General features: G+C 43.4%; 2 protein-coding genes across 5 annotated transcripts in view; both read right to left on the reverse strand.

Annotated features, from left to right (window-relative positions):
* The window catches only part of GLB1 (galactosidase beta 1), a 59,130-nt gene extending 37,759 nt beyond the window's left edge, over nt 1-21,371 (reverse strand). For both annotated transcript variants that reach the window (XM_068670564.1, XM_068670563.1), the window contains exons 1-2: nt 21,236-21,371; nt 6,467-6,636 (exon numbers count right to left, since the gene is read on the reverse strand). In XM_068670564.1, the coding sequence (XP_068526665.1) occupies nt 6,467-6,636; nt 21,236-21,289 (224 nt within the window). In that variant the 5' untranslated portion in view covers nt 21,290-21,371. The remainder of the gene's footprint in view (nt 1-6,466; nt 6,637-21,235) is intronic.
* On the reverse strand, nt 14,293-22,202 carry TMPPE (transmembrane protein with metallophosphoesterase domain). Of its 3 annotated transcripts, none has more exons than XM_068670568.1 (2): nt 22,096-22,202; nt 14,293-18,822 (listed from the first exon to the last, which is right to left on the reverse strand). In XM_068670568.1, exon 2 carries the CDS (start codon nt 18,731-18,733, stop codon nt 17,414-17,416), a length of 1,320 nt encoding a protein of 439 aa, XP_068526669.1. In that variant the 5' UTR covers nt 18,734-18,822; nt 22,096-22,202; the 3' UTR covers nt 14,293-17,413. The 3 variants fall into 3 exon arrangements, with proteins under 3 accessions (XP_068526669.1, XP_068526668.1, XP_068526667.1); XM_068670567.1 differs by lacking the exon at nt 22,096-22,202 and adding an exon at nt 21,236-21,375; XM_068670566.1 differs by lacking the exon at nt 22,096-22,202 and adding an exon at nt 20,912-21,164.
* Between the last annotated feature and the right edge of the window lie 2,462 nt (nt 22,203-24,664).

Here is a 24,664-nt window from a genome sequence, read left to right on the forward strand (position 1 = left end):
ACCCAAGTACGCCTATACATATGTACAATCAGAAAAGGTAACAATCAGTCCTGTAAGTCTATTACTATTAATGTCCATGACTGGGGAGCATAGTTGGAGTTGGTAATCCTGGTTGAAGTGCTCCCACATCTTCCAAGACTTTACAGTCTCTATATTACATTCCTTTTCTTGATTATAAACACCGGAGAATTCCAGGGCTAGTCGTGTGAACAATATGTGTCCCTTTAAGTTGTCAAGCAACTCGGCCTTCGGGCCTTATGTATCCTCTTCTTCCCGGATCAAAGGGAAAAACATCTTTTCAAGGCCAATAGGCCTGGGTCAAAAGGCATGTCCAGGTCACCAGGGGACAGAACAGCAAAGGCCTGCAATGGCAGTTGCAGTGGGGGAGTGGGGGATTGGGGGGGGGGGGGGGGGGCAGCAATGGTGTAGCAGAAGGATGAGTAAAGGAGCCCGCAGCTCCCTCACTAGCTGGCAAGCCACACGTTTGTGACTGTGGTCCCACAGGGCTCTTTAAGGCCTCAGAGACTGCTCGCCAGGTGCTGAGCAATCCCACTGCAACCTTGTCATCCATGACAAGAAACATCCCAGAAACATCCATGCATCCATGCCTTAACTGCTGGAGAACAAGAAACCCGAGACTGCATGGAGTCTCCTGAATCACCCTTCTTTGTTCCCTCTAAACTCTTTTACATTCCTGATGGCCTCATTGTTAAGAGTCTGATGTTCTCATCTGATTCAAAGATCGAAGCCGAAATTCCTTTAAGTGGTATATTCTTTATTGCAGCGCTGGATGCACGGGGGATCTCTCCACCTATCGTGCATACCCAAAGCGGAAAGCAGTCTTGAATTTATACAATCAATCTATCAATATTCTACAAGCGCCTATACATATGCATTACCTATCCCCGCCTTCCCTCGCTTCTCATGCTAATTAGCCTTTTGGCACCTTGCGCCTGCGTAGAGCCTCCCAAGAATTGTGGGCAGGGGTCTTTGGGACGTGGGCAGGGGTCTTTGGGAGGAAGACCCCGAGTCTTCCTCACAGTGTACTTTTCACCTTTGGTCAGGAATCTGCTGAATTGGCACGTTTCTTAATTGCGAGAGCTGGTTGTTGCCAATTCTTCCGTTTGTTGTATCTTTATAATGAATTCCAATGTCCAATTTTGAGATTTATAGTCCTTACATTAGTTTCTCTGTCCGTCTGCCGCTTCCTTATCATGAGTTCCAGTGTCTTGTTTCGAGATATACAGTCCATGTCTGGGGATTGTCCTTGCCTCCCCAATACCTCCCCAATACCTCCTTAATCACATCAACCACGGGGCTTTCCGACCCCCATGGCCACACTCCCACATCTCCCCCTTCTTTCTTAATATCAACCATCTTCTTGACACAAATTATTACTCCATATATCACAGACAGGTTGCCCAGAGAAGTTGTGGATGCCCATGTGTCCTATGGCAACAATCTGCCAGAAGTCCTGGCATCACTGCTGCCCATTCCAGAATGACTTCACATAGCTGGTATCTTAGTCCCTTGCTAACAGTTTTACTGATCCATGAAACAGTAGTCAGGAGAAAAGGGAAAACAAACAAAATTGAAGAATAACCTAGACCAGTGCAATTTTTACAATAAATAAATAAAAAATCACAGTGAAGTTATTTGAGTTAACATGGAAATTCATTGCTTCATGTCAAAAATCAAGAGCGATACAACTTAATTATCTGCAAAGTCTAAAGAAAAGCAAGTGTTTTTGTGGTTTTTCTTGTTTGTTTGTTTTTCATTTTCTTTTTTTTTAAGGAAGGGAGAAGAGGCAGGGGGAAGAGAGAAAATGGAAGGCACAGAGGTCACTTTTGCTTATAAGACATATATTTAGGACCTGTCTCTCACCACAGCAGAAAGAAATTCAAAGTAAACAATGGTGGGGAGAAAAAGTTCAAGAATCCCAAACTGTTCTACAAAGACAAACTGCGGTTGCGAAAAAACTGTTATCTGCAATCAATGAACCAGCAAAAACAGCTAAGACTGCAGCAGCAAATCACAAAACCTCAAGGAGACAGTTGCTGCTGGACCATACCTTTTGCACCTGAACACAAACAGCTTAACTCTCTTAAGACCAACAGAGACCAGTCAACACCAGTAACAGGACACAGTCTCCACTTCTTCCTGCACTGCAGGAGACTTGCAGTAAGGCATAGGAATAATATCTCAACAAAAGAAAAATAGGGGAAAAATGGAAGGAAAAAAGTTACACTTCGGTGACAGATTATGAATTACATGTATGAATGGAAGAAAAAAGCAATAGGAAAAAAAACCTGCAGCAATTTGCCATTAGACAATAGAGTTACAAGGAAAGGGAAAAAGAAAGATTCCTATATCAAAAGACTAGACATGCAGCAGAGAAATGAACAGGCAATTTCATAGAAACAAGTGTTATATATGGAGTGGTAATTCATGTCGAGAAAATGGCTGATATTAATAAAGAAGGGGGAGATTTGAGAGTGTGGCCATGGGGGTTGGAATAACATTAGGCTCTTAACGATGAGGCCATGAGGAATATAAAAGAGTTTAGAGGGAACAAAGAAGGGTGATTCAGGAGACTCCATGCAGTCTCGGGTCTCTTGTTCTCCAGCTGTTAAGGCATGGATGTTTCTGTGTGTTTGCTGCTGTTGTTACATTCAAAGATGTTTGATCAATGAAAAGCTGTTTTGAAAAGAACTGCTGTGGAGAGAAGGGTATAAGAGGGGAGCCTGCCCTCAAGATAAAAAAAAAAAAAAGGCAACGCGATGTGATGAAGTTATGTCATCAGTAAAGAAGCAGAAAGAAGGAATGAAAAGGAACAGGCAGGCAGAACAGAGACCAGGACGGGAACAGGCAGTTTGCCTCATGAAGATAGGTTCGGCCAAACTCAGCAAACTGCTCAGAGAAGCTCGTACAGAAAGTCGCTGGAAACAGGCACACCAGAGCTGGAAAGAAGCTCAACCTGAGAGAAGTGGACCTGTGCACACAACTGTCTCTCACTGGTAAGCAGTTGCGCATTATGGAGAATCATACGTCCTTAGCAACAAAGACTGTCCTGGTAACCTTACAGTTTATTCTCCTTATTAAGGATTGGACAGTTTATGAGCCTCAAATATGGGACCAAACTGAGGTCAAGGTGTGGGACTCTGCTACTAAAAACGACAAGGTTGCAGTGGGATTGCTCGGCACCTGGCGAGCAATCTCTGAGGCCTTAAAGAGCCCTGTGGGACCACACAGTCACAAACGTGTGGCTTGCCAGATAGTGAGGGAGCTGCGGGCTCCTTTACTGATCCGACCGCTACACGCCATCGCCATGGGCCCCTCTGCTGCTACAACCATCGAAGGCCTTTGCTGTTACGCGCCCTGCTGACCTGGACGTGCCTTTTGACCCAGGCCTATTGGCCTTGAAAAGGAGATGGATATGCTTTTCTTCGATCCGGGAAGAACGGGATACATAAGGCCTGAAGACCGAGTTGCTTGACAACTTAAAGCGAGACATATTGTTCAAAAGGAATGGAAAATGGAGACTTATTAGTAATCAAGAAAAGGAATGGAAATTGGAGACTGTTAAGTCATGGAACTTAAAGGATTGTTTGTTACCTTTCCTGATTGTAGGTATGTATAGGCATACTCGGGTTTAGTATGTAAAAGCCATGTTCTATATATTTAGAATGTTTGATGTTTGTGTGTGCGTGTTGGTGGAGCGTAGACTCCCCCTCACACAGAGCTGTTTACTTGACTTTTATAAATATTCTTTTATGTTACTAAATTCAGAGTGAGTTGAGACCTCATTTATAACACAAGAAAGAGATTGCTTGAAAAAGCTGGAAATGAAGTGAGGGCATTGAAGATATATGGGGGTTGTCAGGTGAAATACGGGGTCATTCCCATAAATCAGTGACAAAAGTGAAGTATAAAATGCTATAGGTCACTGGAGTCACAGAGTCACTCTCAAGAGCCAGACATAAAACAATATAATTTTTAAATCTGTTTGATTACTTTTATTACAGTAAAATAATTTTTACATGGGTATTTCCAGCAACTCTGTCCTAACATTCCAGAGCAAGTGTGTTACTTAATCCTGTTGGCTTTATGTAGCAAGAGAGAACTTGCTTGTTTGGTTTAATAAAAACAAAACAAAGGAAAAAAAAGTCAATGTACTGTCACAACACAGGGAAGAGTTCTATGGGAAACAAAGACACGACTCAGAAACCTGAGTTTGAAAAAAAAATTCCTTTTATGACATCTCTCCATCTCTTCTCCACATACCAGCCCACACTAATCACACCTCCAAGCATACAAAGTAACTGCAATTTGCAGGATAAACGAAACACAGGTTTCAACTGAGGGGATGCATAGATGGTACAATGCTCCCACTGAACAAACTGCCCCAGTCTACAGGCTCTGCACTGTCAGAGCCAGCACTACCTACCAGTCCATAGCATGCAAGGAGGCTGTTTCAAAAAAGAATCACAGAATCATCTAGGTTGGAAGAGACCTCCAAGATCACCTAGTCCAACCTCTGACATAATGCTAACAAGTCCTCCACTAAACCATATCACTAAGCTATACATCTAAACGTCTTTTAAAGACCTCCAGGGATGGTGACTCAACCACTTCCCTGGGCAGCCCATTCCAATGCCTAACAACCCTCTCAGTAAAGAAGTTCTTCCTAATATTCAACCTAAACCTCCCCTGGTGCAACTTTAGCCCATTCCCCCTTGTCCTATCACCAGGCATGTGGGAGAATAGACCAATCCCCATCTCGCTACAGCCTTCTTTAAGGTACCTGTAGAGAGCAATAAGGTCGCCCCTGAGCCTCCTCTTCTCCAGGCTGAACAAGCCCAGCTCCCTCAGCTGCTCCTCGTAAGACTTGTTCTCCAGACCCCTCACCAGCTTCGTTGCCTTTCTCTGGACTCACTCGAGCATCTCCATGTCCTTCTTGTAGTGAGGGGCCCAAAACTGAACACAGTACTCGAGGTGCGGCCTCACCAGAGCTGAGTACAGGGGGACCTAATCACTTTCCTAGTCCTGCTGGCCACACTGCTTCTTATACAAGCCAGGATGCTGTTGGCCTTCTTGGCCACCTGAGCACACTGCTGGCTCCTATTCAGCCGACTATCAACCAATACTCCCAGGTCCTTCTATGCCAGGCAGCTTTCCAACCACTCATCTCCCAGCCTGTAGCGCTGCTTGGGGTTGTTGGGCCCCAGGTGCAGGACCCGGCACTTGGCCTTGTTGAACTTCATACAGTTGTCCTCAGCCCATGGGTCCAGCCTATCCAGATCCTCCTGCAGAGCCTTCCTACCCTCAAGCAGATCGACACACGCACCTAACTTGGTGTCGTCTGCAAACTTACTGAGGGTGGACTCAATCCCTTCATCTAGATCATCGATAAAGATATTATAGAGAACTGGCCCCAGTACTGAGTCCTGGGGAACGCCACTAGTGACCGGCCTCCAAACTGGATTTGACTCCATTCACCACAACTCTTTGGGTCTGGCTATCCAGCCAGTTTTTAACCCAACGAAGCTTACGCCAGACCAAGTCATGCACAGCCCATTTCTTGAGGAGAATGCTGTGGGGAACGGTGTCAAAGGCCTTACTGAAGTCAAAGTAGACCACATCCACAGCTTAAGAAGCTCCAAGCCCTGCAATTAATTTAAAAAGAAATAAAACTATACATGGTTAATTGCAAACATTGCTTGAAAAGACTGTGCCTATATACTTTTCTACCATTCTTCTTCCCTTGCCGTAGAAGCTTTGGCAAAAATAAGAATTGGCTAATTTTTTTTCCTCTCTCACCAGTTGCAATAAGGACTTAAACCTCAGAAGAAAAGATAAAAATGATGGGCTAATGGTTGGGTAGACACAACTGAAAGCAATTTAAACTTATTTTTAGGAGGTAGTGGAGTTGTTTTTGTTTGGTTCTTTTTTGTTGTTTCATTTTGTTTGTTTGTTTTTAAGAAAAAAAAGTACCCCTACTATGCAACTATTTCCCTAAGTTAAAACACTTCTGGTAAAATAGTTTTAAATATTACTAAAGCCTTTGCCAACATTTTCAAGGCTTCAGGGCAATATAATTTAGGGTATATTAGATCTTTACAGTCCTCTCTCTAGCCTGCCTCTTGACAAGAGATTACCGCCTTTGGCAGAGAAAGAGCACATGATCAAACTGTTCCTTAGTTGCCAAAGTTCACAGGTTTCAGGTCACATTTGCATCCTGGGCACTGAAGCAATAAGCATCATCTATCAGCAAAGAAGCAAGATTGTTAGCTGCTGTTGTCCCAACCTATGCTATGCTTTCATTTCCCCAGAGCCTTCTCACCTACTACTTTAAAAAAAACACACAAAACACCAATAAATAAGTAGCAATGGCAGCATTTCCCTTAACTACTTCTTGTGGGTCTCTGAAGACTACAAATTATTTTGGAAGTCAACATCTACTTACGTCTGAATTGCATCCAGCCCTGCCATCTTCATCTTCAAGAGACGGTCCTTCCAGTAATACCGGGGAATCCGTGAGTAGTGAATGCTACCGGAGATGTAACGGAAAGGGTGTCCATCCTTGACAAAGCAGTTGCAGCCATAATCAATCCCAAAAGTCCTCTGGGATACATTCTGCGTACCAAATAAAAATTAAAAACAAAAATTACACAATATAAGCTTTTTCTGCCATGAGAGACACTGAAAACGGTCTATACAACATCTGTGGGTCGTCCACAATAGAAGGTACAATGGTGTTAAAATAGCTGTTGAATGGCTTTCCACAAGCTATACATACACTGATTTAAAGATCAAAGCCGAAATTTCCTTAAGTGGTATATTCTTTATTGCAGCGCTGGATGCACGGGGGATCCTTCCGCCTATCGTGCATGTTCGAAGTGACAAAATATCTCATATTTATACAGCGAAACAATGAATATTCAATTAGCATCCATACATATTCATCACCTAACCCCACCTACCCTCGCTTCGTATGCTAATTAGCTTATCAGTCCTTGCCCTTGCGCAAAGCCTTCCAAGAATTGTGGGCCGGGGTCTTCAGGATGTGGGCAGTGGTCTTTGGGAGGAAGGCTGTAGGTCTTCCTCGTAATGCACTTTTCACCTTTGCTTAATCAGTTGTTTTCCAAGCTGTAAAAATGCTGAGTTGGCTTTCAATTTAACTGAGGGTCAGCAGATAACAGGAAGTCTCAGTTAACAAGACAAGACAATTGACTCAAGTTATCTCAAGTCTCAGCCTGACTAACGGTTAACAGATACTGGGATGTCTTCAAATAACAAGATGCTTAATCATAACAAAAGGTCTACAGATAACAAGATGTCGTTTACTTTGTCCTTACTAACTTTTAACCACAAGTTTTATTCTATCCTAAAGTGAGTTTATACTATATCAATACCAACGGACTACAACACATCAGTCAGCCATGCAGCATGGACAGGATTCACCACTACACCAACACGTGCTGCATGCATCCTCCACTTTTAGCACATGGATATATACTACCATCTCTCTACAGTGACACATCTTGCAGTTGCTTACACCAGTGGAAGTGCTGACGAGTTCAACACGGGAATACTGATTTGATGAATGTCAACACTTTCTCACTCGATGCTTCAACTTACTAAACTGCTGGAAAATACAACCTGATTTCCAGCTTAATGTCACACAAGTCTAGAAACAAGAGCCAGCTGGGAGCTTTAAAAGAACAAATACCACATTCTCCAGGGCACTGGTATGTGCAGGCTTAAAAGCCTAGTTTCTAGTAAGAAAGAAAGTGTTTGGTAGATCAGTCTAGTGAACTATGGACTTAACTTTATGACAAATTGTTAATGATTTACAATTTTGGAGTCCTACTTTCAGTACTTTTCCAGCTAAGCAAACAAACATTTATGAACAATGAACTTGAAGCATGAAAATTAAGAAGAATCTGCACCTCTGACCCAAAAGAAACATACCTTAACTTCCAGATTACTGGGATTACTCCTCAAGTGAGCCTAAATTCACTAAGACAAGAACTACTATGACCAACAGCTGAACTTCTTTTGCTTCCAGTAACTTGTGGAAAACAAGGAAAACACTAAGACCTTGTTTTTTTTTTTTTTTTTTTGTTATTATTGATCTTTTGTTAAGTGTCTTTAAAAACCTTCTTTTTTTTTTCAAACTTTTTTCAAACTTTAACACATTGCAGCTTACATTCCACTCAAATACCTTTGGCAACCCTATCAACAGCACCACTTATGCCCTCCACAATGCACTAAGTTGTGAGAAACACTCCGTAGCCAATAACTTAGGCTCAGGCGAGGATCTCAGTGGAGTAGTAATTTATTCACGATTGCAATGGCAGCGCCCCACAAGCAGGAGAGAGCACATCTACTAGTTCCAAAACACAGTTTATATACCTTTTGATGGCAGGACCCTCCCCTGTTTCCCCACTGAGTGGGTAATCCAGGTTCACAATCTATCTGATGCTTCACAAACAATGCATGGCCTTCAGTTGCCGGCCTGCTAAATTTCAAATTTCTTTTGACATTTTTACTGCTTGAAGTGGTAATGTTTCTTCACTTATCTGACTTGACACCGTGATTTTCACCTAATTGTCCTAAGGAGTCTGGTTGTCTGCATTTTACTAGGTCGCCTGCTAAACTTTCTTATCACTGTAAGCATATCTCAGTACCACATTCCCTCCTTCTAAACAATGTAACTCCGCAAAAACAACATTTCTATTCCCACAAGTACTTGGTTAAGTTTGTCTTCGCATAATATGACTTCGCATTCGCATTTTATTAGACTAATTGCTGAGCACATTAAAAAGGAATCCTTTTGATAAAGGATCAGAAGGGATGAAATAAAACACCAAGTCAGCAACTGTTAATCAGTTAGTTCTCCATACCTATCAGAAAATAATGCAGAAGTCATCCCAACAAATCCCACGTTGAATTGGATATTCTGCAACTACAAATGAAGTGCTTTTAATACTGTAAATTAAAATCTGTTGAATGGCACTGGTCTATTTTATTCTCGAAAAGGTGGGCCTTGGCCTGCCTCCTACTAAGAGCAGAGCTCAGCAATTAGGAAATTGACTCCATGAAACAAAAGTGACAAAGAAATACAATAGACATGTAGACTACGATATAACTCCTGGTGACCCCCAACTACACAAGAGCCATCCACCATCTAAGGACTTCTGCTCAAGAGTAAGTATCCCTACAGATATCCCTACAGTATCCCCAACAGACCACATATGGCTTTGAAAAACTTTCACATTGAAACCACTTCTCTCTGTTAACTGGTAGACAATTCTGCTGTAATAGTGTGTACAACTACAGGAAGAGTAAAGTGAAAGGAATGGAAGAAGTGGCATGCAGCAGATAGTGCAAATACTGAGACTCCTGGCCAACAACTGGACACTACCATCAGCCAAGAGCATACTCTTTGTGCAACAGGACAGCAAAAAGGAGCCAGACTAACATGTCAAAGTCCAAAAGGACAAGAGCACAAACTACCAGATAGAGTGCAAAGTGTTTTGTTTTGTTTTGTTTTTTAAATACATATGCACACACAGCAATTTCTTCCTCCAGTTTTCTGCAGAGTAAACATACCTATCCCTAGACTATCATTAAAAAGAGCAACTCAGTGAGATAAGACTCTACAAACATTTGAAGACTATCGACTCCAAGGAGGAGGTGACTACAATGGGGTGGTACAACTATGGTAAACACACAGTCCCCACAGAAAACCTAAAATAAAGTTGTGGAGAGCATCTTAATTGAACATAGTAATCTAAAACATTCTGCTAACAGTGAATAAGTAAAATTATTTGTGTCATGGACATATAACAAAAAAGATGTAGCCCAGAGCTGAAAGGACACTGAGGTCTGGGAGACTGAAGGGACTAAAAAGTATTGCATAGCAGAAGCTTTTTAAACCCTGATTCCACAGATAGACACAGACACATCCTTAGCAAAAACAGTTCCATGAATGTTTAAGTAATTACTGACTAAGCAAAGGTACAGACATGCCAGGTTTTCAGCAGAAATCAGGACCTTACAGAGCATAGAAGTACAAACAGTATAACACCAACTGATCTGGAACAAGAATAACTCAAATCATTGAATAACCCAAGTTGAAAAGAACCCATAAGGATCATTGTATCCACTGTGGGGATTCTCCTCGGGAATTACGTTGTTGTCATAACTTCACACTGTTAAGCCTCAAGTAAACTGCCACTGCAGAAAACGCACAGGTACATATCACCTGCTTACTTTTCTTTCAATGCAGACCTAAGTCAGACTGCAGATTTTTGATTTATAACCTACATGCTGATTCCTGGGAATGCTGCACTAAGATGGAATTGTACTGTATGTATTCCATAAGAAAACAACTCACCCTTAAGAACAGCAAGTAAGCTATTCACATTCTTTTGACATTTATTCCTCTAGGGTACCATGACAAGTCCTAGCATTAATGGAGAGCCAAGTACTCCATAATGATCATGACTAAACAAAATACAAAACCCAGGTGACAGCAAAAAAATTTTGCAATACTACTAAACATAAGGGGAGAAGCATTGCCAAAAAAAAAAAAAAAAAAAAAGACCATTAAAAAAACTATTATGGTTGCATTTGATTTCCTAATTTCATACAGTGTTTTTAATTTTAACTTCCACGTTCAACTAGCAAAAGTCCTGGAGACAAAGCAGTGCAGCCCAACTGCTGTTGCTCCCCTCATCCCCTCTGAAAGAGGGTTCAACCCTCTTCCCCAGACTAACCTATGGCAGAGGCACTCACCCCATTTATGGCAGACTGCTGCTGAGAGATGCTGCGCCCTGAACCAACTGTTCACTAAGATCCACTCTCAGGGGACAAACAGCACTGGCAGAGAAATTGGGATTTCTTCAATGAAAAGGTACCATTCATCAAAAAGTATCACCAGCTACCATTTAAAGCTGTGAAAGTAACTGTAAATTACCTTCCTTACACATACACCTCATGATAGGAGGAGGGCTTCCTGAGTACTTACTCTGATTTACCTCATTTGTTTCACATTGTAAACAAACTTCCCTTCATGAATAACTATGCAACATTGTCAATGCACAACTTCAGCCATTTCTTAAAGCATACACTGCAGGGCTCACAATTACAACTAAACAGTTCTCGCCATGAATTTGTCTGGTTCGACCAATATCGTGTACTCATGGTTGTGAATATACAGCTGGAATGAATTCCCTGCATCTTCCTAGCAGAGCTACTTGTTTGATAAGCGCATTCAACAAGCACAAATACTCTCTACTGTTTTGGATGTCAGTTCATTCATATTGCACTGTTATAAATGAAGTCTCAACTCAATCTGAATTTTGTAATATTTATACTTAAAAAAACTATAAAAGGTATAAAAGGTATAAAAGTCAAGTAAACAGCTCTGTGTGAGGGGGAGTCTACGCTCCACCAACACGCACACACAAACATCAAACATTCTAAATATATAGAACATGGCTTTTACATACTAAACCCGAGTATGCCTACACATACCTACAATCAGGAAAGGTAACAAACAATCCTTTAAGTTCCATGACTTAACAGTCTCCAATTTCCATTCCTTTTCTTGATTACTAATAAGTCTCCATTTTCCATTCCTTTTGAACAATATGTCTCGCTTTAAGTTGTCAAGCAACTCGGTCTTCAGGCCTTATGTATCCCGTTCTTCCCGGATCGAAGAAAAGCATATCCATCTCCTTTTCAAGGCCAATAGGCCTGGGTCAAAAGGCACGTCCAGGTCAGCAGGGCGCGTAACAGCAAAGGCCTTCGATGGTTGTAGCAGCAGAGGGGCCCATGGCGATGGCGTGTAGCGGTCGGATCAGTAAAGGAGCCCGCAGCTCCCTCACTATCTGGCAAACCACACGTTTGTGACTGTGGTCCCACATGGCTCTTTAAGGCCTCAGAGATTGCTCGCCAGGTGCCGAGCAATCCCACTGCAACCTTGTCGTTTTTAGTAGCAGAGTCCCACACCTTGACCTCAGTTTGGTCCCATATTTGAGGCTCATAAACTGTCCAATCCTTAATAAGGAGAATAAACTGTAAGGTTACCAGGACAGTCTTTGTTGCTAAGGACGTATGATTCTCCATAATGCGCAACTGCTTACCAGTGAGAGACAGTTGTGTGCACAGGTCCACTTCTCTCAGGTTGAGCTTCTTTCCAGCTCTGGTGTGCCTGTTTCCAGCGACTTTCTGTATGAGCTTCTCTGAGCAGTTTGCTGAGTTTGGCCGAACCTGCCGAACCTATCTTCATGTGGCAATCGAAGTGCCTGTTCCTGTCCTGGAACCACTTTTACCAGGAAAGCGGTAAAAATAGGGCTGCTGTTAAATTTGCCCAGTGCCTACTACTATTGGGAAGAAGTGTGGGCTGAAGAGGTGGGGACATAAGGCAAAGAAAACCAGTTTAAGGGCAGAGAAAGGATAAAGAGCTGTTGGTTTTGGATGGGAGGAGGGGGTGCTGGGGGGAGCAGCAAGTTTGTGATTCTCAGTTTTGATGGGGGTGGAGAAAGAGGTGTTCTGGCTTTGAATGATCATCATGGGATGATAGAAATCTCCCCGGGTGGAGAGGTTCAAAGAGGATTTGTATCCACATTTGTGTCCTTTCCGAGCAAGGTGAAAAAACTCAGCTTTCTAAATTTGAAGAATGAGATTCTAGTGGCTGTTAAATGACTGACAGGTTTATGTGGTGAATCTATGAAATTTCTTTGTAAAAAGTTGGGAGAAATGCACATTGAAAAACATTGAAAGAGCATTAATGCTGCAAAAGCAGCTGCCTACTTGATTTAAGAAAGGACAGAACAGATTCTCTAGTGCCTCCCTTTACCATATGAGTGTATTCTGAGTGCATCATTGTCTCTAAGGGCTTCAATCTTGTATCTGACCATTATTATGGTGTGTTATATATGGAGTAGTAATTCATGTCGAGAAAATGGCTGATATTAATAAAGAAGGGGGAGATTTGGGAATGTGGCCATGCGGGTTGGAAAGCCCCATGGTTGAGATAACATTAGGCTCTTAACGATGAGGCCATGAGGAATATAAAAGAGTTTAGAGGGAACAAAGAAGGGTGATTCAGGAGACTCCATGCAGTCTCGGGTCTCTTGTTCTCCAGCTGTTAAGGCATGGATGTTTCTGTGTGTTTGCTGCTGTTGTTACATTCAAAGTTGTTTGATCAATGAAAAGCTGTTTTGAAAAGAACTGCTGTGGAGAGAAGGGTATAAGAGGGGAGCCTGCCCTCAAGATAAAAAAAAAAAAAAGGCAACGCGATGTGATGAAGTTATGTCATCAGTAAAGAAGCAGAAAGAAGGAATGAAAAGGAACAGGCAGGCAGAACAGAGACCAGGACGGGAACAGGCAGTTTGCCTCATGAAGATAGGTTCGGCCAAACTCAGCAAACTGCTCAGAGAAGCTCATACAGAAAGTCGCTGGAAACAGGCACACCAGAGCTGGAAAGAAGCTCAACCTGAGAGAAGTGGACCTGTGCACACAACTGTCTCTCACTGGTAAGCAGTTGCGCATTATGGAGAATCATACGTCCTTAGCAACAAAGACTGTCCTGGTAACCTTACAGCTTATTCTCCTTATTAAGGATTGGACAGTTTATGAGCCTCAAATATGGGACCAAACTGAGGTCAAGGTGTGGGACTCTGCTACTAAAAACGACAAGGTTGCAGTGGGATTGCTCGGCACCTGGCGAGCAATCTCTGAGGCCTTAAAGAGCCATGTGGGACCACAGTCACAAACGTGTGGTTTGCCAGATAGTGAGGGAGCTGCGGGCTCCTTTACTGATCCGACCGCTACACGCCATCGCCATGGGCCCCTCTGCTGCTACAGCCATCGAAGGCCTTTGCTGTTACGCCCCCTGCTGACCTGGACATGCCTTTTGACCCAGGCCCTATTGGCCGTGAAAAGGAGACAACTTAAAGCAAGACATTGTTCAAAAGGAATGGAAAATGGAGACTTAAGTTACAGAACTTAAAGGATTGTTTAGTTGGGTTATTATGTAAAGCAATGTTCTGTATACATGTATTTAGAATGTTTGATGTTCATGCATGCATGTTGGTGGAGCGCAGACTCCCCACACACACAGCACTGTTTACTTGCCTTTTATGCTTTTTATAGCTTTTATACCTTTTAGAAATATTTGTTTTATAAATATTCAGACCTCATTTATAACAAAACTATTCATAATTATGTTCTACAGTAAATACTAGTATAGAATAAAAGGTCATTAGAGGCATCTTTCTTGGTAATAAAGTTTTTATTAAATCCCAACATTTCAAGCATTTGTTATACCACAATTTACATATTTCCAAAACCAACCTCCACTGATTATATACTGTCTTAAATATAACTTTCACGAAGTGATTATATTATTCTGGTATTATTCTGATGGTAATAAACCCCGGCCCAGGCAATCCCCCAAATAAACTGGCCTTCTGTAGGAAGAAATATACATTCCTTTAGTTAAGTTCTCCAGATCAAATACATCCAATACAAAAAAAAATACAAAAAATATTTAAAAAAATAAGCAGCACAGCAACTTTTGTCATCTGTAATATTGAACACGGATCTAAATCAGTCATATGACTCAAATTGGAACAAGCATAGAAAAATCTTCAGAGGACAGTTATGGATTGCTGTCTTTGAGAGCTTTTAGAAAAAAATAATTCCTCTTACTATCAAAAAGATGGTTGATCTAAGATATTTTCCATATATAATTAAAAAGAAGTAGGAATAGGCTTTGAAGTTTTCTGGCACAGAAATAAACATTTTAAGTGTTACTAATCATCAAGCAACAAAACTTTAAGAAGCAGTTTTTTTTAAAAAGTAACTAAATTACATTGAGAGAATTTAATACATTTTTGAAATGATAGTGTGACCACATCTGCTCCTGAGAGAATGCAAAGAGGAGCACATCCACACAAAGTAATGCAGAAGTCATCCGTGTACTCCATGGTCAGAAGGATCTCTTCAGCCAGGTTTCTGTACACATTTGAACAGAATGAGGAGAGAAATAAAAAGCAGAGCAGGAGGAGGAAAAATAAATAATAAGACTGGTAACTTGTTGCTAGAAATTAATACCATCTAAAACCAGTCCTACAAAAGCCTCCTGATAAGGAAACTAGCAAAGAAATTTGTCTTAACACAATAACTCAAAATAACAAGTTAAAGGCTGTACATATACCAAAAGGCTGTAAATACACCAAAACCCCAGGACTTATGGCCTAGAGGGAATACCCTACATTACCCAATCCAGAACACAGCTTTCAAATTAAGTTATTTTGATGTAACACAGAGGGTTACAAGCTATCGAGATTCTTTCTACTTACTTAAGGCCATTTTAAACTAGATGTCTGGTGGAAAAGAATCCCACAAGGATACTGTGTTGACAATGGGACGTGCTAAATGCATATGAAAGCTGCAGGATACTTGAGCAGAAGTATGTATTGTTGCATAAACACAAGAGAAAAAAAAAAAAAACACAAAACAAAAAAAAAGTTATAGGTACTGCGAAACAGAATGATCTAGTCCAACAAGTAAAGAGCCTCCTGGGTCAGGCATTGAGTTTTCAGATTAAGAGGACTGGCTTCTCTAGCTCTTCCACCCATCTTCCAGTGCACATGACACATTTGCTAGTATGTCCTTACAGTATCGCTCAGTATTCCTGCTAGTAAAAATACAAGATCTTCACACAGAGGAATAGGATACCAAAAAAAGCTAAGTAGTTAAAAACTCCACCTTGGGTGGGGTTCAAGGGAGTGAATGAAGTGAGACTTGAGAACTTCACCTACAGAACTTCTCACCCTTACAAAGCTCATGGTACTCTTCAAATACCCCCCCCCCCCACATACACATCTCTCCCACAAAATGAAAACATGCACTGAAAACAGGAACAGGAACTGAAGAGTAAAACAGAAGAGTGTCTGGTTCAGGATCACATGGGAAGGCAGGAGGAAAATACTCAACACCACAGTTCTGGTCCTCCCATCCTCAGCTTTGTCTCTGCAAGCATAGAACTCGTTTGTCCCATGGCTTGTGTTGTTTGTGGCATTTCATATAGCTGAATTGAGGTGGAAGGGGAGGAGGGGGAGATGTGCAGAAGAAAACTGTTTCATCAGCCTCAGAACATACACATATTAATTTACAACCTGTCTTTCCTGTATGAGCCATGAAAGCAAAAATGTTTAAGATTTTCTAATAATTCATATTTCCCAGTGATAATAGTTTGTGTTAAGCCGTTCTAGGAAAGGCAGAGAGAAATTCCCCATAGCTCATTATCCTGTAGTAGTTAATCTGCTATGTGCTTATCATACTATAAGGATATTGATATAAAAATGCTATTAAGGAAAGTCACTTGCTGCAGAGTTTAGTTTCCTTAAAGAAGACATCACTTACTTGAAATTCAGAACGTTAAACAAAGTTCAAGCATTAACCCACTGAATATCATTTGCATCGCTTTCAAATAACATCCCCTTACTCTCATAAAAGAGAAATCACAGAAGAGAAATTAAGCATAAACAAAAATACAAACTGAGCTGATTATTTCAGCTTTGGACTTTACAAAAGGAGATACTGAATGCTCAAACAGCAACAGAAATTACATTAAGAGTTTCTTTTTCATTTGCTTTTATTAGAGCTGCTTTCAGGAATTACTAGATGCCCAGTTATACTGAGGAAAATGCCTGCAGAAAGACAGCTATTTTGATCCTTTACTACCAGCTTCCCCAGCTTCCCAATGGTGAAAAAAATGCTTTTCAGGAACTGCTGCCTAACACCTCACAGTATCGGTAAGCAGCCCAGACCCGGAGCCCCACTGCATGCTGCATACAGACAGTGCAGTAAAGACATCCTAAAGAAATCCAGCTTCAATCAAAGAAATATAACCGTTCCTTTCCTGTAACTTTTCTGGTGTAAGACTTTTGGAATGGATATTCTGTGGACACTCCGTAGTCCCTTCTGCAAAACGTGCACGTGTGATTTCACTGCAAGAGATCAGAACCTTCCTTCACTGGTCTGAGATTTGACAAGGCAGCTGCCTCACGTGTAATAAACAGTGAAACGTGAATTAGCCACAGGTATTACTGAACATGCACAGTACATGCATTGTCTCCACTGCAGTGTTGTCTTTAAACATAGACTCTCCATAATAACGAACTTTAAGTGTTAATTTCATCAGTATTTTAACATTTGTTTCATACACCTAAGATAGATTTGGTTTTCCCCTCAGACTTAACACAACCTGTTGTAGTCCATCCTGACACATTTCTATTACTTCCCTGAAAAAGGATTTGCTTTCCAAGCAGAAGAACCAATACACTGACCAAAAATGATTGCAGAAGTCTGTCAAATGGGAAACTTCTCAAGGAGAGTGTAGAATTATCTCTGTTATTTCAGCTCTGCTGCCCAACCTCATGGGTATTCCAAAGTACATCGTCCCTGGGCTGACATAGACAAAGGTGTTCTGCCCAACTTTGTACAAGCCAACAAAAAAGGGATTCAGAAAATAAGCCCCAGCATTTAGTGGGAACATTTGCCCTCCATGAGTATGGCCTGAGAGAATTAAATTTATGTCTGGTCTCTCATGAAGGGCCCACTTTGCAGCAACTGGCTGATGAGCTAGCAGCACAATCGCATGCTCACTGCTACAACCTCTGAGAGCTTTTTTTAAATCCATGCCATGCCCTGAGTAGCGCAATACATCTGCCTCAATATCATCAACACCAGCCAGGCAGAACCAATCATCAGGGCTCTTTGGCGAAACAATCTTCACATTCTCATTGTGGAGTGGCCGAATGTTAAGTGATTTTAACAGCTCAAACCAGTTGCCAACATCTGATGTGTAGTACTCATGGTTTCCTGTGACAAAGTAAGTCCCCAGAGGGGAATTAAGTTCTCCAAGAGGCTCAACAGCTGGTCGTATGATCTCTGCCTCGGAGTCAGTCAGGTCACCAACAATCACTGTGATATCTGGTTTCAAAGCCTTAACCATTTGCACAATCATTGCAAGCTTGGTCTTCCCAACTGTAGGCCCCAGGTGGATATCTGAAAGCAATACCACTTTCAGATTGTTCATTGTTGAGGGCAGCTTGAAAACTGGAATCTCCACTGAATTCACAGTAGGAGGCTGGGAAGCATTTAATAGCCCAATGACAGTCAGCCCAACAGTCAGCATGACTGCCAAAACTGGCTTCACGGCTGTTCTGCTGTTCTTATTGCTGCTGCCTGCCTTAGCGCCTCTCCCAGTCAAGAACTTATAAGCCTGCTCTACAGAGCCTAGAGCAAAGAGGAAGAAGATGAGAATGATATAGGCCCCCAGGCAAGTGTAGGCAGCTAAAGAAAAGAAATAGGGCTCTTCTGCAACAAGAAATAGCAATGTAAAGAAGCTTGAATGAGCCAAAGCTAGAAACATCAGCACAGCTATTTTCCATGGCATGAAACAGAAGGAGCTGGCAGCTGAAGACCTGTAGAACATGGTGACTGTGCTTCTCCAAACATGAAGAGATCCTATCAACATGAGAGAATTAGCAAACAGTGCCATCTGCAGCCTTAGAAGCCAACGCCGCGTCTTGAGCTCCAGTTGTTCTGCCAGATAGCTCCGTGATAACATCATGGAGAAGAAAACCACTCCTGCAGCCACTGCAGCCTTTGCTTCAAGGGGCAGTTGCTTGATGGAGATCATCTTTGCTTCCTGATCACTCCCTTCTGCTCTGTAGGAGTCTCCAGTAGACAATAATGTGATTATGAAGGGATGCCTTGGGTTAATGAAGCCTGCAACCAGGAACCAGTATCAGCCGTTGTAAAATATTACATACATTCCCTTTTTCCCAGACTGCAGTAGGGATCTGCTAGGCTGCACACACTACTAAGGATACTGGGTCATAGAGAATAACTAAAATAAGACAGGGAAGAAATTTCCTAACATGGGATAAATAGTCAACCAAAAATACTCTGTTCTGACCGTTTGTTTCCAAGTTCTCTGCCCTCCAGCCTCAGTAATTCCTCCCCCTTATTTTTTTTATTGCTATTTCCTCATTAAGTCTTCCTAAAAACATTTGACAATAGATCACAACAGTGATGCAACAACTGCTGGTAACAGTCAAACTATTTGCAATCATAGTATTTGAAAGCCCTATACAGATTCTGTGACTAAGCTGCTTCTGCTCTGAACTTAGCACACGTTTTATGTTCTTTTTCCCAAGCATCTGGCTCCATCACAAAAGCACATATCACCATGCATCATTCTTACTTAACATATGAGGCTTTACAAACACACACAACAGCAGCAGGGAAATACCCACTGGAACAGCTAGACAGATACAGCTGTAGTCCTAGGAACTGCAGGCGATGTACATGGAGATATCCCTTGGGGAACAAGGATTCCTCAAAGCCCTCAAAACTGGTAGGACTGGTGAAACCCTCCTTGTGTTTTGCTACTCACTTTCTGCCCACTCCCACTACATGTACAGTTCCTAAGACTTGACACCTATTTCAGGATATCCTGGCATCCTAACAGGATGCAATTAAATTGAAAAGGGATTAAAACATAATGGGCTCTGCAAACCTAATGCATCTCCACTTCCAGATTGAAAACAAACAAGTAAGCATCATTTACATCTGAATTATACTGGAAATCCCTGTTAGCAACTCTGTGATGATAGGTCCCTGCTGTATTTTTGAGGACTAGACCAACCTTTAGAAAGACCCCTTCTCTCATTGCTTGGTCAACAATCTATGGGTTAAGAAAGAAAGCGTGTGTCCAAGTCTCAGTTCCTTAAGGCCTCACAGCTGTTACAACACCATTCTTAAAAAAAAAAAAAACAATGCTATTTTACATACATGCCTCTGCAGGAAGTAAATAAAGCTAGGAAGATAAGAACATAGGAAGTGTCCTACTGGTTCACATCCATGGATCTCTAGACACAAGGCTACGTTCCACCTGGACAACAGCAATAAGGAATGTCGTTTAAAGGAATGCAATCCTGGACACTGCCTGTGGTCTGCTCATCCTCTACTACTCCAGGTGATAAAACTGTTACATTAGGAGTTTTACAAGGCACACCCCTGCCTAGTCCTTTTTGTATGTTATTTATAAGCCTGATATATTTCAATGTTTTATCTTTTTTGTTGAATCCTGTTTGCTTCTACAACCTTCTGTAGCAGGAAATTACCTTATTACTAAAACGCACTGTATATTTTTCAAGTATCTTACCTGCTTTAAACCAATCCATTAGATTAACCTAAACTACATTTGCCAAGCACCCTTCTTCCCACACCACTCAAGTTGGAATCAGTTCCCCTTTCTTATTCATTACCTTCGCAGTGCTCCAAAGCTCAGTCATAACCCTACCCCTCTCAGCAACCATAATTACTATCATTGAATTCCCTTAGATAAATATATCCCATAAGGTCACACTGCTTTTCACACAGCTTTAGCCTTCCATATAGTTCTCAATTACCAAATATAAAGAAAAAAGCAAAACTTTGCTTTGAGCTCAAGGCCTAAGTGACAAAGCACAGCTTCCACAACATGTTGCAAGCCTCAGAGTTTACCTATGCCTCCAGTTAGGCAGCGGTGCAGCTCCAGCAAGATACAATAAGGGAATCAAAGCTAAGAAGGGGCAGAAGTGCAAACACAGCTCCCTGTGGTGGCACCCCACAAGAGTCAGCTGTCCCATAGGACCGGCTAAATGCAGTGTCCCTAGCAGATAACAGCAGTTCAATTCCTGCCCCTTTTCCCCTCCCAGGCTTTCTTAATTAGGCCTCAGAATGTATTAATTCTTTCAAAGTAAGGCTAAATGCGGGATGGGGTGCATCCAGCAGGACTGCTTCGCCCAGACGGGGGGGGGGGGGGTATTACCAGGTTGCAGGTGCCCAGGCAGCGCCCCTGCAGGAGAGTGAATCCCCCGAGGCACAAAGGGGGAAGAATCCAACCCCTGCCGGTGGAGCTCGTCGAAATAGCCTCCCGCCCTCCAAAGGTGAATTAATAACGGCCCAGCGGCCGTGGGGAGGAAATAAAAGCCGTGCTGAAGGCTGTGCACACCTGGGCAGCACCCTCCACCTGCGAGGGAGGCTCCTAGAGACGCCATTTTCCACCCACCCTTCCGAAACGACCCTCACCCCACGCCCACTAACAGCCGCACCCAACAGCCCAGGGGACGGGACGGGACGCGACGCGACTTACCGCGGCCCTGAGGAGTGTTGCCAGGCCGGCCACCGGAAGCAGGAGCCACAGCATGCCGGGCGGCAAGGCAAGCGCGGACAGTGCGCTCCTACCCGGCCCGCCTCGCCCGCAGCCGGCGCCGTCAGCTGACCGCCCGCCCGCCCGCCAGGCCTGCCCCGCCCCGCCCGAAAAGGGAAGGATGAAAAGGGGCAGAGCCGCCGTGCGGCCTCGGAAGTAGAAGGGACGAAATGCAAGGACCTACAACGCTAGGTATGCCCGCGCAGTCTCCCATCTGAGTACTGGCCAAAACCGAGCCTGCTTAGTTTCCGCGATCAGACGGGACTGGGCGGTTCTAAGGTAGTACGAGCATAGACAGGAAAGATTTCTCCTGTGTGGTTTTAAGCGCACCCCACTGTGTAACCAACAGCTGCTCAGTCTCCTTTTCTGTTCTGTTACGAATAGCAGTAGTCTTCCCACCACTACTCTTGTTGGCATCTTATTCTGCTACCACCTTGCACGCTTTACAAATTTCATCTGCTTTGTGCAACACAAGCAACTCACTTATTGGCAAGATGATGAATTCACCCCCCCCTTGGCTTCCCCTTCAACACAGCTGCCACATCCCAAGCAAGATACAGCCACCTGCCCACTCCCAAGCCTGTTCCAACACTTCAACCACACCAAACCCTCTGCAGGCTGCACAGCCACAAGCATGCTTTGTCTAGCCTACCAGACATCTCATTCCTTCCCCTGGACCTCTAGGACATCCACAAGCTCCTTCAGGCCCAGGTGAAGGGACTTGCCCCAGCTTCTCAGAGGGGACAAGGAAATCCCTGTGACACCTTAGCTGGGGCTATACAGGCCAAACTGCCTATACACACCTCCACATCTTCCCCCCCCCCCCCCCCCCACAGAGAGCTAGAACAGTCTCCTGGTCTACAGTCCAGCAACAGAGGCACTGACACTAGCAGGCCATGATGCTGACAGGCGTATTGCATTTATGTGGTAAGGGTTTGGTAGCAGGGGGGCTTCACCAGACCAGAAGCTGGCCCATGTTAGAAAAGAGCCAGCTCCAACTAGCTCCAAAAGGGACTTGTGCTGGCCAGAGCTGAACCTCTGTGAGAGCAGATTTAAGAAATGGAAAAAAAAAAAAAATCCACAACTGCTGTGCAACAGCAACGGGGAGACAAGAGTGACAAAATATGTGAGAAACAACCCTGGAGACAGTGAAGAATGAGGGCAGGAGGTGCTTCAGGCACAGAGCAGAACTTCTCCTGAGGCCTGTGGAGAGGAAACCCATGCAGAGCCCCGAGCAGGAGCTGACTCTGGGCTGGAGTTGCAACCTGCAGAGAGGAGTCCACATGGAAGCAGGAGGCTTTATTTTCTAAAAACTTTCCTGTAATACAGATGACCACAAATCATGTGGGCTGCATTCAGCCCCCTCCACATGATGCCACACCAATGATTGCAGGCAGAGGCTTTGAAAAATAATTAGCTAATATTCTGCAATTAAAGGCAAGCATGGATAGAGATCTCAGGCTATTACAGATATTACCAGGAAGCAAATACATGTATATATATGTTGTGGAAATTGATGGGATACCACTAATTAATAGTAGCAGCAATTAGCGGAAGCAGGAAGGCAACTAGATGCAGAAAAATACCTGTTCTAGCAGCAACTTTACATTAGTATTCTAGGTTCAACATACTTATCTATAGTACTAGAGCAGTAAATATACTTATGGATTGCAAACATTGATACTATAATGGCAAACATGCTTACACTTATCAAGACTATACTTATGACAGATTATGGACATATGTGTGTACTTCATAAAATTACCATTTCCAAGTGGAAAATCAAACCAATCCCAGAAGTGGGTTATCAAACTGACCTCAAAGGGTCTAATTAAGAAAACCAATCTCAGAATGGACCAAACCCCAGGAGTGGACCCAAATGAATAAAGAACAAAGTCTCGCTTAGAAGATGATCACAGAATTTGGAGTCAGCCAGGCATCCCCAGCAAAGGTTCATCTGGTTTAGGAAATCCTGAAGAAACATTTGCGCAGCACAGGAAGTTCTGAGGGAGAAAGGGAGGTGCTGCATTTTGGATAGAAACGGAATACTTTTTCTATCAAAAGAGACACAAGAGGGCATAAGGTTACCATCTCCTTAGAGCAGCCAAAAGATAATGCTAATTTTTATTTCACCTGAGACAACCAATAAACAATGATGTTTCCTAGTCTCTCAAAATAGTACCTTTCCCAGACTAATTATTCCTTTTCAGATAGTCAGTTGCTGTTATAGTTCCTTATTTTTGGCCTTGTTGCTGGCATCTTCAGGGATGGTACCCAGCTGTAATTCCAAAAGGCCAGCAGTACCTCCCAAGGATGCTCTAGGTTTCCCAGGCCTGGTTCTCAGGCTGGCAACCATTTTCTTCTGCCCCAGGTTCAGGAGACTTTTTCAGTTGGCTTTTTTCCCCTTAGGGCATGGTCAACTTGATGGTTGCCCCCATCACCTGCATTTTCCCATTCCCATGATGATTTTCCACCCCCAAAATGAATTCCCATCCCTGAGTCTTCCACAGGTGCCTGTCACCTGCAGCCATTCCCCATCCATCTGTCCTCTCCCAGCTGCAGCCAACATCCCCAAAACAATTTATGGAATGGGAGCAGGCTGCATTCAGCCCTCTCCACATGATGCCACACAAATGACTGCAGGCAGAGGCTTTGAAAAATAATATAATAATTTAATGAAAGAATAATGCTGACTGCCGCCAGCATCCCAGCCCCAGGTGAGGCCTGTCTACCTGCTCAGATGTGGCCTGCATGGTCGCTGGCCCCCAGCTCCTCCTGCTGGGCCCTGCACAGCCACAACATGTCCCAGGTGTTGGTGCTCAGCAGGGAGTGGGGCCGTTTGCACCTGTCCTGCTCCCAGTGCCACGAGAAGCTGCATACAAGCTGTCATGGCATGGAGGGGCTATGCTCCCTGAACCTGGGCAAGATGCTGTGGGACCAGCAGCTGGAGGGGCTCCACTACATCTACTGCTGCTGTTGCCTCCCCAGCCCTGTGTTTTGCTGGAACCTTCCCCGGGGCCAGTGGGCTGAGGTGTCTCGCACGGGGTGTGGCACCAGCTGCACAATGGCAATGATTGGCTGGTGGCAGAGTGGGCAGGTGGCTCTGTGGATGGTCCATGGCTGGATGCATTCCATGCAAAAGGAGTGCCCTCAGGGATCCAGCCACGCTGCATCAGCCAGAGGGCTCAAGCAGATGGTGCAGGTCTCTTCTATGGGGCCTCCACAGGCAGCTCCTGGTGTGGATTGCTCATGGTGCCTGTGGCTGCTCCAGTGTGGAGATGCTTGTCCTCCCTGGGAAGCTGCTCTAATGACAACCAGGTATCAAGCATCTCCAGTCCCCGGCACCTCCCTTGTGGGTTGCTGGCAGAGCTT

Source organism: Anas acuta, chromosome 2 (assembly GCF_963932015.1).
Source record: "Anas acuta chromosome 2, bAnaAcu1.1, whole genome shotgun sequence".
NCBI classification, from domain to species: domain Eukaryota; kingdom Metazoa; phylum Chordata; class Aves; order Anseriformes; family Anatidae; genus Anas; species Anas acuta.

Coding starts and splice junctions, on each gene's coding strand:
- TMPPE (XM_068670566.1), bottom strand. CDS start 21,140: ATGGCGTCTCTAGGAGCCTCCCTCGCAGGTGGAGGGTGCTGCCCAGGT. Junction 18,823..20,911: donor GCCTGGGCACCTGCAACCTG/GTAATACCCCCC, acceptor TCCTGGTTGCAG/GCTTCATTAACCCAAGGCAT.